Below are 15335 nucleotides of genomic sequence, written 5' to 3' on the forward strand. Positions count from 1 at the left end.
GCCGCAATTGACCTTTCCAGTCAAGGCGGTGACGTCTGCGTCGCCCAGGAAATTACGCAAGAGAAACGGAAGTCCCGCCTTCACCACGCGGCACTGCGTAGGCCCACTGCGCACGCGCGGAACTTTCCCGCTGCTGGGGTGGAGCTACTCCGAGAGCGGACCGGAACTGCGGAGCCGAGGGCCAGACCGGCTGCCCTAGGCCGGGTCGGGTGTTCTCTAGAGAGCGCTCGCCTTGTAACGTTAGTCTTCGGTGTGTACCTTCTGTTCTTTTTCACCGAAGCTAATCGTGTCATTTGTAGTGGAATTACGGTTGGTGGATGGTTTTTGTTGCCAGAAGCTGGTCTCCCACCTTTTTGCGTGCACCTGATTGCTTCCGCAATAGATTATGGTAGTTTATAGTGCCCAAGAGTCAACACGTGGCTGAAATGCCGGCTTGGAGAGCGACACGTGTTTTTGACCCTGAGTATTAATCAGCATTCTTAAGGCACGAGGTCCATCTGTTGCAGTTTTTTTCAACCGCACCTGCAAACTGAGTTTCCTTGTTGTTTTATCTTCCATTATAAATAGCAAAAATTGTTTTCTTTCTTTCTTTCTTTTTTTGAGACAAAAGCTTGCTGTATTACCTGTCTGGAGTAAAGTGGCACAGTCATAGCTCACTGCAACCTGCACCTCCTGGGCTCAAGCTATCCTTCTGCATTAGCATCCCAAGTAACTGGGCCTACAGGTGCTCACCACCACCCCCAAACTGATTTTTTAAAAAAATCTTTTTGTAGAGACAGGGTCTCGCTGTGTTGCCCAGGCTGGTTTTGAATTCCTGACCTTGTGATTTTCCTGCCTCAGCCTCCCAAAGTGCTGGGGTTACAGGCGTGAGCCCACTGTACCAGTCTTAAAAATCTTACAGGTAATATAGAATCACCCTCTCCTATTTAAAGGGAATTATCACTGGTAGCACAGTGAATTCTTTACTAGAGCCTATTTGTATCCTATATAAGTTTTGAATAGGTAAACAGCAGCATTATTGGGTGTCTTCTGATTAAAAGGAATACATCCAATCTACATGGACTATATGGGTTTTATAAAGAGTTTTGTGTTCATGGCAACAACAAATAAACTGGAATGACATGGAGGAGTTTCCTCACAGAAAGGTCATCTCTAGCCCTAGAGGCCAAAAAGAAAAGTTGGGTAATGTCAATCTACAGCTACTGTTCTCCCTGTTTCACTGTGCATCTAACCAGAGGTACCAAAGAACTTTTTTCTTGGATTCTGGAAGAATCCTTCAAAACTGGCTGATAAATCCATATGTGAATTTTTATGTGTGTCTAAACATATCAGCCTATATATGCTATATATAGACTTTTTCGTAATGAAAAGGCCTATCAATTTCCCTATCAATTTCCCTATCCATTAAGTTAAAAAAGAAGCAACCAACTGCTACTGACTACTGACTTAACACATTCACTGCCACGTTGAGTTGTATTTAACTCATGCTAGTTTTGAGCCCTGGGGCTCATGACGCATATGTAACTCACACTGTCTTTTTACCTTGGGAGCTCCGTGGTGCACACCCAACTCATGCTGTCATGCTGTAGCATACGTGTTATGTGGTGGGTGACCCCTTGGCCCCTGCAGTTGGTTCCTGAAAAATCGTGTTGATGTTCTTGTTACAATTAATATTGACAATTTAATTACATATAACTCACACACAGAAAACAATAACAAATTTTTCATTAAATTAGAAAGGATCCTTTTTTTCAAAGTTTTTATTCTGTTTTCATAATAAAAAATAAACCACTGTGGCACCAAGGGAAAAAAAAATTCTAATGTGGCAGTCAATGTGTTAAAGTGGAACAAATTCAGTTTTAAGTAGAAATTTGTTCACCTAAAAATTGTGGGAGTAAGGAAACGACATCCATGCTGCTGCATCCCAACCTTCCAAAGAACTGATGACATTGAGAATTAACCCTTTCACAGTGGCACTTCACCGAACCTTTCATATTAAAGAGGGAAGTTGTTTGAAAATACAAACCAAACCGTTATTTATGCATTCACTGTTCATAGTCTACATCAAAAGTTTTTATTTTTTCTGTAATTTTTATTATGCTATTTTTCTTTTCTTTCTTTTTGTTACAGCAACCTGAACAGATAAACCAAGAGTTATAAAGCTATTCTTCAATCAGACTTCATTCTGTGGAGCTACATTGGGCGGTCAGTCAGGACTGCGATCTCCTCAACTAATGTAGGTCCACCTTTTCTGCTATATAATGCAGTCACATATTATATATAGTCTTATTTTAAAAAGTAGTCCCTTAAGTTTGAATATTGTGATCTAAACGAAAGTTATGATTATTTAACTTCTGCTAACTTCATGTATAGATGTGTATGGACACATTTTTTCACATGTCCCCTAAAAACACATTTCTTAATCCATTTAATTGGGATGATTAGAACTTGCTATCTGCTTAGGAGAGAATATCGGGGAAGTATTTGTCAATTATAAAGCCCAGTACAAAAGTAAGGTATTACCACTAATGTGTATGTACTGTTCATCCAACATTGTGGTATCTTGTATCTTCTGAGTTGCAGAGTACAGTAAAAAATGACCATAATAATGAGTAAATCAACTGAAAATATTTGTCAACTCTTTGCAAATGAACTTGTGCAACGTATTAAAACATTTTTAAAAGTTCAACATTTACAACAAGCTTATTTCTGTCTTTAATACTAGTTATGTCATAGTTTTTTCTCAATTTTATTTAAATTCTTTAAAAACAGAACTATATGTTACATTTTCTTTCTACGTCTCTGAAATTCTTATTCATCATGGTGCTGAACACAAAAAGGGAGTATGCCATGGACTGAATGTTTGTGTCCTCCTAAAATTCATATATTGAAACCTTAATCCCCAATGTGATGGTATTTGGAGGTGGGGCCTTGGGAGATAATTTGGTAAGAGAGCTTTCATGAATTGGATCCCACATAAGAAGGGGTGAAAGAGAGAGGACCTCTTTCTGCCCCATGTGAAGGAATGGAAAGAAGACAGCCATCTGCAAACCAGAAAAAAGGCAAACCAGGAACTCATAGGCCAGCACTTTGGTACTGGACATTGTAGCTTTCAGAACTCTGAGAAATAAATTTCTGTTGTTTAAGCCCCCTAAGTCAGTAGTATTTTTGTTATAGCGGCCTGAATTAAGACAGTGTTCAGGCCGGGCGCGGTGGCTCACGCCTGTAATCCTAGCACTCTGGGAGGCCGAGGCGGGTGGATCGCTCAAGGTCAGGAGTTCGAGACCAGCCTGAGCAAGAGTGAGACCCCGTCTCTACTAAAAAAAAATAGAAAGAAATTATCTGGCCAACTAAAATATATAGAGAGAAAAAATTAGCTGGGCATGGTGGCACATGTCTGTAGTCCCAGCTACTCGGGAGGCTGAGGCAGTAGGATCGCTTAAGCCCAGGAGTTTGAGGTTGCTGTGAGCTAGGCTGATGCTACTCACTCTAGCCTGGGCAACAGAGCGAGACTCTGTCTCAAAAAAAAAAAAAAAAGTTAAAAAAAAAAAAAAAAGACAGCGTTCAAATTTTGCATATGAGCTATCATCATCATGTACATTCACATTTCTCATTTCCCAAATATGCCTTCTGAAATCTGTGTTTAAAAAACCTTTTAAAAAATAAACTTTCATGTGCAGTTGTTCAAGTGATCCCTTGGAATCAGATTTAGGTTTCTTTTCCTTCTTATTTAAGACATCACTTTTCAAAACCAAAGCTATCTAATGCTTTTCTCCTCTTTATTGAAAAACATCCTCTTGTGTTATCTTTCTTACCATTGTTTTTCAAGGAATAAACAAGCAAAGTTGGCTTTTCTCAAAAGTGGACATTCATTTAAAAGTAGAAGTCTAATATGAAATCACTTAGATATTAGTCCTGTACTTGGTTGCATTATAAAGGCTTTCTGTCAAAGCCACAGTGGCACATTTTTCTCTATATTCACTTATCCAAAATTCAAGAGTATTTTTACAATCAAAGTGCACAGTAGTCCTATTAAAGCACTATTGCTTTCATCTTAAATTCCAGTCATCTCAATTAATATACTGCCCTGACTTGTTTATACAAGCATTTATCAATGGGATGTGTATTTCCAAAGAGATTCAGGAGCACCCAGAATTTACAAAGTATAATGTAAAGATACCAAACAGCATCAAAAGTGTAAAATATCTGGATAAATCCACTTATGTAAGGTAAAAATACATTGAGAAAATGGAATACTGAATCTGTCTCTTACAGTGAGTAGAAAGTGAATTGGCTTTTAACTATTATAATAGTGATTTTAAAATTTGTTATTTAAAAGAATATTTTGGTATGCTTTAAATGTTCTATAACACCTGATTTGTGGAAATGAGAGTATTTCTGGAAAACATCAAAGTCAAAATAGATTAAATCAGAGGATCTGAAGAGGTTTTGTGATCTTGAATTTTCCTGTTTAGTCAAACACTTTGTACTGTTCTAAAAATAAAGTGAGTAATATAGTGTGCAAAATAATTTTTATGAAATGTGTATCTTGGTAACTTGAGTCAAAAGACAGAAGAAAAATGTATTTACTGAAAAATTAATTTCATTTACTAATAAAAATGATTTTATTTTATAGTAATGGGAAACAGAAGGTGAAATTTCTTTTACATAAATACTAAAATCAGATTTTGGTAATATGTTGATTATTTTGAAGTATGTGTTGAAAAGGCATGAAATGAGGATTTTGTTGGGCATGATTAACAGAATCATCTCTAAAATGGAATTAGAGGTTGGTATAAACAGATTACACAATAATTGGGATATTAATTGTTTTGGGATTTAAGGTATGAACCAACCCAAGTTTTATTTCCAAGAGTTAAATCACTTCTTAAAAGAATGAGAGAATAAATACATCATGTAGTCTGTATATACACATACCACATACTTCCCCCCCCCCCAAAAAAAAAAAAAGACCTGTATGGTCTCAAAAAATTATGTTTTTTATGGTTCAAATAAAAATGCACTGCATTACATCTGAAATATAAAAAATGTATTTGAAAAATGTTCCTAGTACAGACTTCTAAAACCATGGTATTGTACTCAAAAAGCCTGATTCCAAAAACTAAATATGGAGCATTCCTATCTATACCCCTTTGCCCCACAGTTTTGAAGTCAGGAAAATATAGGGTTTTTTTTTCCTCTCTTCTTTTCTAGTAAGACACTCCATCATCTTAAGAAATTCAGTGTTGTGAAACAACACAACTCACGTGTTATAATAAATATTGGGTGGTATCTGTTCTCCAGCAGGATCATCTTAAATAGAAAATAACCCTAGTTAACACAGGAGAGAATTAAGCAAAAAAAAAAAAAAATATATATATATATATATAATTGTGGCAAAAGTCATATATAAAATACTCTGTTAAATAACATTGTTATACCCCTTCCTGAGTAAAGTGCTATAATTTTATTTCATAGCTGTATTTGTAGGATATTTGTAGCTCTTCCTTTAAATTTGGACATATTAAATATAGGTGGAAAAACAAATTTATATATTTTAAGACAATCTCCTAAACTAAAAGATATGAGTGTACTGTTTATGAATTTCTGGATACATTTGAGAAGTCATCTTTTTACTCTCTACTCAGGCTAACAGGGTCAAGATACCACTTCATGTACTTGAACAGTCAAGGAACCATATTAATATCATCAACTCTGGGTAATTTATCTGAATTTTAGCTAATGTTTATATTATACCAGTGTGGACTTTGTATCTAATTTAAAAAAAAAGACAAATTGATATATATGTTACTTCACTTTTATACTTACTTTCTTTTACATTTCAACCATAATTTACTTTTCCATATGAGACAGGGTAGGACACATATTCTTCTTGGATACATTACTGTTTATTGTTTCAAGTGGATGGAATATATAAATCCCACTGAGTAATTTAGTGTGGCCCTGTATCTTATATAAACAAGCTAAATGGAGACTTTATATTTTGTGTATTCATGTATCTATTATAAATTGTCTTAATGACAAATGCAAAATTTTGTTTATTACTTGGCTTAAGTTAGCTATTGATCCTTTTCACTGATAATATACAAGTGTAAAAAGCCAGAAGCCTTAAAATTGAAAAAAGAAATAAGATATTTTCCACTAAATTACTGAAAATTTAAATTTTATGTCAACTCTTCATGACTGGAAAGCCAATGCTAAGAATCAATATTATCCAATATAAAATAGTACATTGAATTTTTTAATAATAAACAGTATATTAAGAGCTTGTATATGCTGACTGGGAACAGTGGTGGCTTTTTAAGTTCTCAGAGAATCTAAACATTTTATAATTAGAAGAAACCCCTGGTGATGATGAAGATGCTTCATCTCTCTATAGCAGCCATTACAGTGAAAATCTTTACAAAATTTTTTCACTATCAGCAAGAGAATTTTACTGGTATTAGTGGTAAAGGTAAGGAGAGGAAAAAAAAAGTGAAGAGATAAGTGTGTATTAGTTTTATAAGTGTGAAAAGGTAATAAAAAGACATGAAAAAGTCAGAAATTTCTTCTTCTATATGTGCCTTGCTACAAACAAACCCAAAAGAGAGCAAGATGGGTAATTTAAAAGTCATTGTAGGGAAACATCCAGTGATAATGCCCATTATTTTACTTTATACTTAAATTACACAAGTAGAAAAGTTATGCTTATTAATAGTTTAATGTATGAAGGAAACATCCAGATTTCTGAATATGAAGGTACATATCTCACATTAATTTAAGTCTACATAAAGTAGAGCCTCTATACTGACATATTGAAATTTACTTTCTGCTTAGCCTTTTCTGTTATGTAAACAATTGTACATTTATTTGCCATTCTAAAACTTCAGGATCAAGTTTACATAATTTTGCTAAATTTCCGTGTTTGCTCAGAAGCAGTTTACAGTACTAAACCAACCAGCCAAAGAACAGCTTCAACAGAAAGTTATGTCCAAAGGGAAAAAGGGAAAGAAAAAAAGAAAAATGATAAGAAAAATGCTAACTAAGGTAAAACGGATGATGATGGGGAATGGGCAGTCACAAATGTTCACAGAAAATAGGTCAGTTAGTAAGTTCTTCTGCAAAAAGCCTACACACTTCAGTCAAGCACATCAGTAGAATGATTTGGGAGCATAAATTTTTTTCGGCCACTTGTGATTTCCTCTGAATGAAAAGGAATCTGCAGGCTAACAAGCTGATCCTCATCAGCCAAGCTGGTTCATATGCACACTGTTCATGTGAGGTGCCCAGGGTCCAGTCCACACCTATGGAGATAGAGCATGCATTTTATGAAATATGAATTTAACATATATTTGATTAAAATAAAACTCTTAAAAACTAAGAAAGTGCTCCTAGTATCTATATGCACTAAAACAGCTAAATCTCATTCAATTTGCAACATACTAGGAAATAACAGGACAAAACAATGATAAAACCACTTTTAAACTTTTACTTTCCTACCTTTCTTCTTATCCCTCAAATAGAATCTGATTTACCACCATTTAAAAAAATCATTACTCGAGCATAGAGATTTATGTTTGTAGAAGGAAAATAAGTCAATGATATTGCACATACACCAAAATAAGCTAAAATATATATACAACCATTTTTGTGAATTTTCAGAGTTAATTTTATACACTGTTTTGACATTTATAGTATTTTTAATAAATTCTGAGGTATAAAATTGTATTATGTGATAATCTCTTTGCAACTTGAAATCTTTAATGTACTATGTGCTACCCAATAGAATATATAATGCCTTTCATAATTTTAGCACCAAACCACTACCTTTGGTACCATTTCCCAAGTCCCTCTGCTATATTTCAGCTATATTAAATGTCCCTCAATTTCTTTAACTGCCCATATTCACCATACTTTCTATCATGATTTACCCATATCCTACCCTGTCTGTACATTTCATAGACACTAAATGTTTGTTCACTGAATTCCTTACCGTTTGAGGGCCATTATTTTCTGTGGAACTTGAAACCATCTTTATCAGTGAGTTCCAAGAGGGGTCCGCAGCATGAGGGCCATTAAATATGGGTCCTCCAGCACCATCAGGGATAGGTGCTACTGGAGGAATCATTGCATTCCCATATACAGAAAAAGGCATACCCTTAAAAAAGGAAAAAACAAAAATTAACATTCAATTCACTGTTCACTTTTCCTAATGTAATCAATAGGCTGAAAATTAATATTTGAAACTTCACCTCATTTTGGGAATGTGTAAGTTATCTAAGGAATCTCAAAATTATTTTCCATTATGTGATTTCTTTTAACAGATTATATATAAGCATACTACCTCCAAAATATTTTGGTTTAAAAAAATCCCTCCCCCTAAATAACTGGGACAAAATCGGGACATACAAATAATGACAGTGATTATTTAAATGAGCATTACCCCAACTTTAGGAAAGTCCATATAGCCTGCAGGAACATGTTGATGGAATGTACCAGAAGGAGTTACAATTCCTGTACTATCGCGCTCCATTGCTTGATGCTGTGAAAATACTCCTGGATCAGACATTGGTCTGTGAATCATAGGATTTCCCATCCCAGGGTTACACCAGTCTACTTTGTCTGAGGGAAAACAAAGAGGTAAAAACAAAAACTGGTGATACTTAAAATCAAAGGACAGCAAAATAAAATATTTTCTATTTTTCTATTGTTTTCCACATTGAATTATGAATTATTTCAGAATAATGGCCTATTTTTATATATTTACAGCTGTATTTCCATGTTTGAACGTAATGATAAAGCGATCTAAACACTTGGTATTACAACACATACACAAAAAGCTAAGATAAAACCTAAAGTGCCTCAAAGAAAATATTAACATCTTAATACGATGAAATGAAAAAAAGAATATGCTTGTATTAGAGCACTTTCAGAAAGCAATCATAAATAAATGTAATGGTAGAGATAACACGGGAACAGAACTCTTAAAAAGAAGTGATTAAATAGTCAAAACAAAAAAAATAGGAATATAGATCTTTTTAAAATGACTACAAAAGGTAAATACTGTTTACATTAATAGTTAAGTGCATAAACTTAATTTCTGGTAAGAAGGATAGCATATCCTACCTTGATTGCCACCAATCCCTTCAAAGGACCAGATGCCACTATGCCCTACTGATGTAGACAAATTACTCCCAATAACAGATGGAGCTGAAGTTCCAGTTTGCCTGATACGTGCAGAACGTTCAGTCCCAATAGGGACTGGAACTTTCCTGTCCTGAGAGACGTTGCTGGGCTTTTCTGACCCTAAAGGTACTGATGAAGGGGCAGGAGATGGTGCACGAACTCCAGAGGGTACTGACTGTGCAGAAGAATCTGGAGAAAAGATATTTTGAAATAGAAATAAGTCATTTATAGAACATGTAATTTTACAAACCAAATCTTAAATTCTTTTTTAAAAAACTTAAAAAAACAATTGATGCATAATAGATGTATGTAATTTCAGGGTACATGTGATAATTTACTACATCATATAATTGTAAAAATCAAACCATTGTACTTGGGATATCTATCACCTTAAATATTTGTCTTCTTTATGCTAAATCCATTCAAATTCTTCTAGCTATTCTGAAATGTACCAAATCTTAAGATCAAATTCTGAAGACATCTTAAATATGCATTCTTTCAGAAAAAACAAATATAAAAGTAATGGTTAAGTAATAAATTATGCATATTTAAAATCTGGCTAAAGTTCATGAGGTAGGAGGTAGAATGTAATATCAATGCTGCAAAGTAGTCAACTACACATGTAATAAACCATTGAACTAATTAAATTTTTTTTTTGGACAGGGTCTTGCTCCGTCATAGGGGCTACAATACAGTGGCGTCATCGTAGTTCACTGCAACTTCAAACTTCCGGTAGGCTTGAGCAATCCTACTGCCTCAGCCTCCTGAGTACCTGGGACTACAGTCACATGCCACCATGCCTGGCTAATTTTTTCTATTTTTAATTGTCCGTCTAGGATAATTTTTCTATTTCTTGTAGAGACAGGGTCTTGTTCTTGCTCAGGCTGGTCTTGAACTCCTGGCCTCAAGCAATCCTCCTGCCTTGGCCTCCCAGAGTGCTAGGTACTGGCTATGCAAGGAGTATACAATAAGGTCTGAAGAAGCTGAAACACCATGGGCCCTATGAACCCTCAAAACTACCTTCTGAAGCCACCTTCCTGGAACAAAGCCCCATAATGATAAATCAGAAACTTCTGGGAACAGAATCCAAATTGAGCAGGAAAAGGATAACAGAAGCAAAGCAAAAAGCAGATCCAGCCAAAAATAGGAAAGGAAGCGGTGGGGGTAGGTATAGACAACAAAGCTGGAGATTTAATAAAAAGTACAAGGCCATATTTTTTGCACACTTCCGAAAACAACAAAACAGAAATTCTAGAGCCTTTAAACTATAAAAGATATCCTGATCCACTTATCCCTTCTGAAAGTCCAAGCAAACTCATTTCACCTAAAAACACAGAATAGAACTACAGTTAAATTCCATATAAACCTATTAAAGAGAAATAGACCTATAGCATCCCTATAGACAATCAAATCACTCCAGAAAGCAAGCAATAACCTGAAATTCCAAAATGAACTAAAAGAGAAAGAGAAAGAACAGCACAATTCAGAATTAGTAAAAATGAAAACAAGACAAAACTTAGGAAGGTATTTTTTAAAAGTAAAAGAATATTTCAGAAAAGGCTGAATAAAACTACAAAGAACACAAGAACATGTAAACACAAGTGATAAATAATAAAAGTTTGTGGTATTTTTCTTAAAACATTTTGAAAGGCATACTTAAATCCATGAGAAAAATCAACCCACTGGCAGACAGGAAGGAAGGAAAGAAGGAAGAACAAATGAACTCTACCCTAGGAGACTGCCCTAACCTCTGTGTTGGATCACTTTTCCTTTCCTTTACTGTATCCTTCTAAAAACAAGCAAAGCAAAATAACAACCCTTAGCATTCTATTTAAGTGCACACAATAACTGGCCTTGCCTGCTGAGTTGCCCCACTTCAGATTTACCCTTTTCACAGATTTTGCCACTTCACTAGCCATAGTGTTTATCAGATGACCCTGTTTTCTGCTCCCTTCCTGCATGCCCACTGAACCTAAGAATAGGGTGATCCAAGAATGATCCATTTTAGGCTAGCCAGTAATCTATGACTGACATGGCCTGACCTGAACATATGAATTGAGCCAATTACATTCTTCATTCAGGAAGGGGTAATTGATAAACAGAGAAAAACTGGTTTAAGTATCTATGAAGTTGAACCACTGAGGACCATATGTAAGATGAGATGAAGCAGCCTAGGTGTAAAGAGAGCAGACTAAAAGAGATTCACAAGAAACACACCATAAATTCTCAAAGACAGCGGGTCCCCAACCTTTTTGGCACCAGGCACTGTTTTCATGAAAGACAATTTTTCCACGGGATTGAGGGGGTGGTGGTTTACGGATGATTCAAGCACATTACATTTATTGTGCACTTTATTTCTATGATTATTACATTGTAATATATAATGAAGTAGTTATAGAACTCACCATAGGTTGGGGACCCCTGCTGTAAGAGACAGATGGAGAAAGCCTTATAGTAAACATCATTGACCTTAAGATGCCTTGGGTGGGTCTACATTCTTTGTCATGAAAAGAGCCTAACTGAAATACTTTCCTCATCTGTATTATAATTTCTTTAATTAGACAAAACAGGCAAAATTTAATTCTGCCATGTTATTTTATTATAATCCAGCCTATATGTTAGAGAAGAAACAGGTTTTAGAGGATGGGGCAGAGCTACATTTTGTGTGGCCTTAAGCTTACACAATTTGGGGAAACATTTTAGAAAAAGAATGCAAAATTACAAATATAAAATCATGTACAGCACCCTGGAAGGGGCCCATACAAATGAGGTGCCCTTAAGCTTTAGTTTCATTGACATTATGGTAAATTCACCTCAGTTTAGAAACGTAACAGGGTCCAGAGTTAAAACTGAAAGAGCAATATGACTTACAAATTAAAAAAAAATTCCTCCTACAGTAAAATTACATTGTACTTTCCTTATGGTTTAGTCCACTGTGTATTAAACACACCCTAAATTTAATCAGGAAGAAACAGTAGGAAAAAAAAATTAAGAGGCATTCTAGCAAACAACTGGCCTATAGTCTTCAAAACAGTCTTTTTTGAAAGATGCAGACTGAGAGAATAGCTCCAGATTGTTTGAGACTAAAGAGAAATGGGAATTAAATATAACTTTCAGAAAAAAATTAATTTTACACACACAGGGATACATGTGGGGGAAGGAAAAAATGTAGTAACACATTATCAATTGGTCAAGCTGGGAAAAATATATAAGGGTTCTCTGTGCTACTCTTGCAAGTTTAAAATTTCTACAAAAAAAGTTAGAACTGAGAAATAATCAAATATGATATGTGAAGTCTGAAGGTTCCTGGTTCAAGAGGGAAAATCTATAAAAAATGTCTTGGGACAATTGGGAATATTTTAACATGGTATGTATATCAGATGATTATTATAGAATTAACATTAATCTATTAGGTATCTGATAATGATGTTATGGTTATATAAGAAAATGTTCATATTCTTAAGTCATGAATGTTTTTAGATCTTAAGTATCATATCTGCACCTTGTTTTCAAATGGTTCAACAACAAAAAAGTAGGAGAGAAAATAAATGCAACAAAATATTTTAAATAATTGGTAAATTTAAGTGAAGGGAATATGGATATTCCTTGAACTATTCTATAGGTTTGAAATTTTCTGTAACAAAAAAGTTGTTAGAAGGTAGCAACAATGAAAGCAATTTTAATGGCCTCAATGGCATCCTGTATCAACAATGTAGCAATGTATTAAAAAGCAGGTATTCAAAAACCTAACCTAATTTGGTTGTATTATTACAAAAAGCATAATACTTTTGCAATAAAGGCACACACCAAAACTCTGGGAAAACAACCTGTCATGCTTGTGAATTTTATTTAAGAGTTTCTGAAATAATGTGTTACTAGAGTAATAAACAATGATATCAACAAGTATGTTTTTGGAACCAGCCCCGCTCAGAATCCGCAAGGGGCTGGTTCCAGGGCTACCACAGATACCAAAATCTGTGCATGTGCAAGTTCCTCAAGTAGGACCTGCAGAACACATGAATAAGGAAAGCTGGCCCTCCGCACACACAAGTTTGCATTCTGTGAATATCGTATTTTCAGTTGCGGAACCTGCCCCTCCAGAGGACCCACTATATTTATTTTTAAAAATCCGCATATAAGTGAAGCACAGTTCAAACCTATGTTGTTCAAGGGTCAACTGCACTTAAAAAAAAACATTCTCTGCTCTGCAAATTCATTCTCTTTTTAAGATTAATACTCACCATTTGATGCTGATGAACACGGAGTCAACAAACTAAGTGGGGAAAAATGTTGTCTGTTAAAGTTAGCAGCTGTTGGTGCTCCTCCAAGGGGTGCCCCGGGTCCATACATCTGACCTCCTGAAAGGTTTGAGGCGAAGTTTCCCAAATGTGTAGAAGAAGGTGTTACAGAACCATATGGTGAGTCCATATTGACAATACCTGTAATGTAGAAGATCACTGTCATTTAATTATATAAACCTAAAATTCTAAGAGGCCCAAAATATATCCAAAAATATTTTAGATTATTAAAAAAATTTCTCCTTGGTTACTTCTTTTAGTTCATTGACTTGTCCTTTCTCCGTTGTAATAAAGATTACTATAAAAGCAATAATTATCAAGGAAAATATTTTTACACTTGCTCTTTTATTAGCTATTATAGAATACATTTAGATTTAATATCAATGTTGTAACTTAAATGTTCAAGGCCCAGTTGTATAAAAATTTAATTTTAAAAAACTATAGGAGGAAAAAAAACTGTAGATATGCTTGTACGATGGAGAGATCTGATGATTAGCATCTTAACCAAGTGGTCATGCTTTCCATGGCCAATAGTAGGACAATCTGTCACTGAGCGTCTTCTGATAAAATGCAGTTTGAGGTTCAAAACATTGCCTATATGATGCTCCTTCCAGAAATGTTTGACCTAGATCTAATCATGGATTGAGAAAACAGCTGAATCTGAAAACATCTGTTAAGGACAGTTAGACTCCTCAAAGGACTTAATAATGTCAAGAACTGTAGAAGAAGGTTGTGGGATGCTTTAGACCCCAGGGGTAGGGGGATGGGGGGCACGCAAAAGGAATGCATAAAATTTGACTGAGTCTTAGATCAAAGAGAAAAAGGCAAAGACACAGGGATAAAGGATATATTTGGGATAATGGTATTTTATGTTGGGTATTATTACCAAATTAATTCTAATTTTCTTGAGTGTAGTAATGATGGTGTAGCTATGAAGGGCAACATTGGGAAGATGCCTAACAAAGTATGTAGGGGTAAAGTATCATAATGTTTAAAACCTACCTTTTCATTATTTGATGAGAGGTAGGAAGGAAAAGAAAACAGATAGGGATAGAAAGTGGGGGGAGGAGGAAAGACAAAGAAGGAAAGAGGAGAGGAAAGGCAGAAAAGAAAGAAGAGAGGTGACAGAAAGGAAAGAGAGCAGCAGCAAAAGAGGGAGAAAGGAGGGAGGAAGGAAGGGGAAAGATGGAGAGTTTGAAAAGATGTTAAGAAGAGGAGAACATAAGTGAGGGAGTATACAGGTATTTACTATGTTGTTTATTCTGTTCCTTAAATTTTTATGTGGCTTAAAAATTTTCAAAATAAAATCTGAGTCTACACAAAAACAGTAAAATTATTTATATAAGAAAAGCTAATTAAGCAAAGAAATAAAAATATGCAAGGAACACAAAATGAATTAGAAAAAGTAGAGAGAAATGAAAATTAGTATATCTTGAAGAAGTTTAGGAGAAAATAAAAGAGATGCTTCCTATGTAATAAAAGTAAAGATGAATATTTCTAATTCTAAATGACCTGAATCAAGTAACTGACTCTTAATTTAAACTTCAATGTTAATTTTGGCTCTAATCAACTACACACCTCCCAAAAAAACCTCACTTCTCTTAATAGAGCTGGCATTTTTTCTACACATTTACACAGAATAAGAGTTTCTTTCATTATTCTTTAAGTCTTAATTTTAGCCATTCTGAATACACTTAGATTATCACATTTTTGGAAAGGCACAGTATTTTCACTAACTTCCAACAATTATAAAAATGAAAGCATGATCTTTTAAAATCCAATTACATCGATTCTGTTGTTTCAGTACTCAAGAGAAACTGTTTTTGAAAGTATGGATAAATATTTCTATCA

At 34.8% G+C, this 15335-nt stretch overlaps 1 protein-coding gene across 1 annotated transcript in view; it reads right to left on the reverse strand.

Annotated features, from left to right (window-relative positions):
- Positions 1–6702: 6702 nt before the first annotated feature.
- ANKRD17 (ankyrin repeat domain 17) overlaps positions 6703–15335 on the reverse strand; it is a 145923-nt gene continuing 137290 nt past the window's right edge. The window contains 5 exon segments of the mRNA XM_045532928.1: positions 6703–7304; positions 7994–8158; positions 8444–8622; positions 9127–9375; positions 13428–13625. Of these exon segments, the coding sequence (XP_045388884.1) occupies positions 7245–7304; positions 7994–8158; positions 8444–8622; positions 9127–9375; positions 13428–13625 (851 nt within the window). The 3' untranslated portion in view covers positions 6703–7244.

Source organism: Lemur catta, chromosome 19, assembly GCF_020740605.2.
Source record: "Lemur catta isolate mLemCat1 chromosome 19, mLemCat1.pri, whole genome shotgun sequence".
Lineage (NCBI taxonomy): Eukaryota > Metazoa > Chordata > Mammalia > Primates > Lemuridae > Lemur > Lemur catta.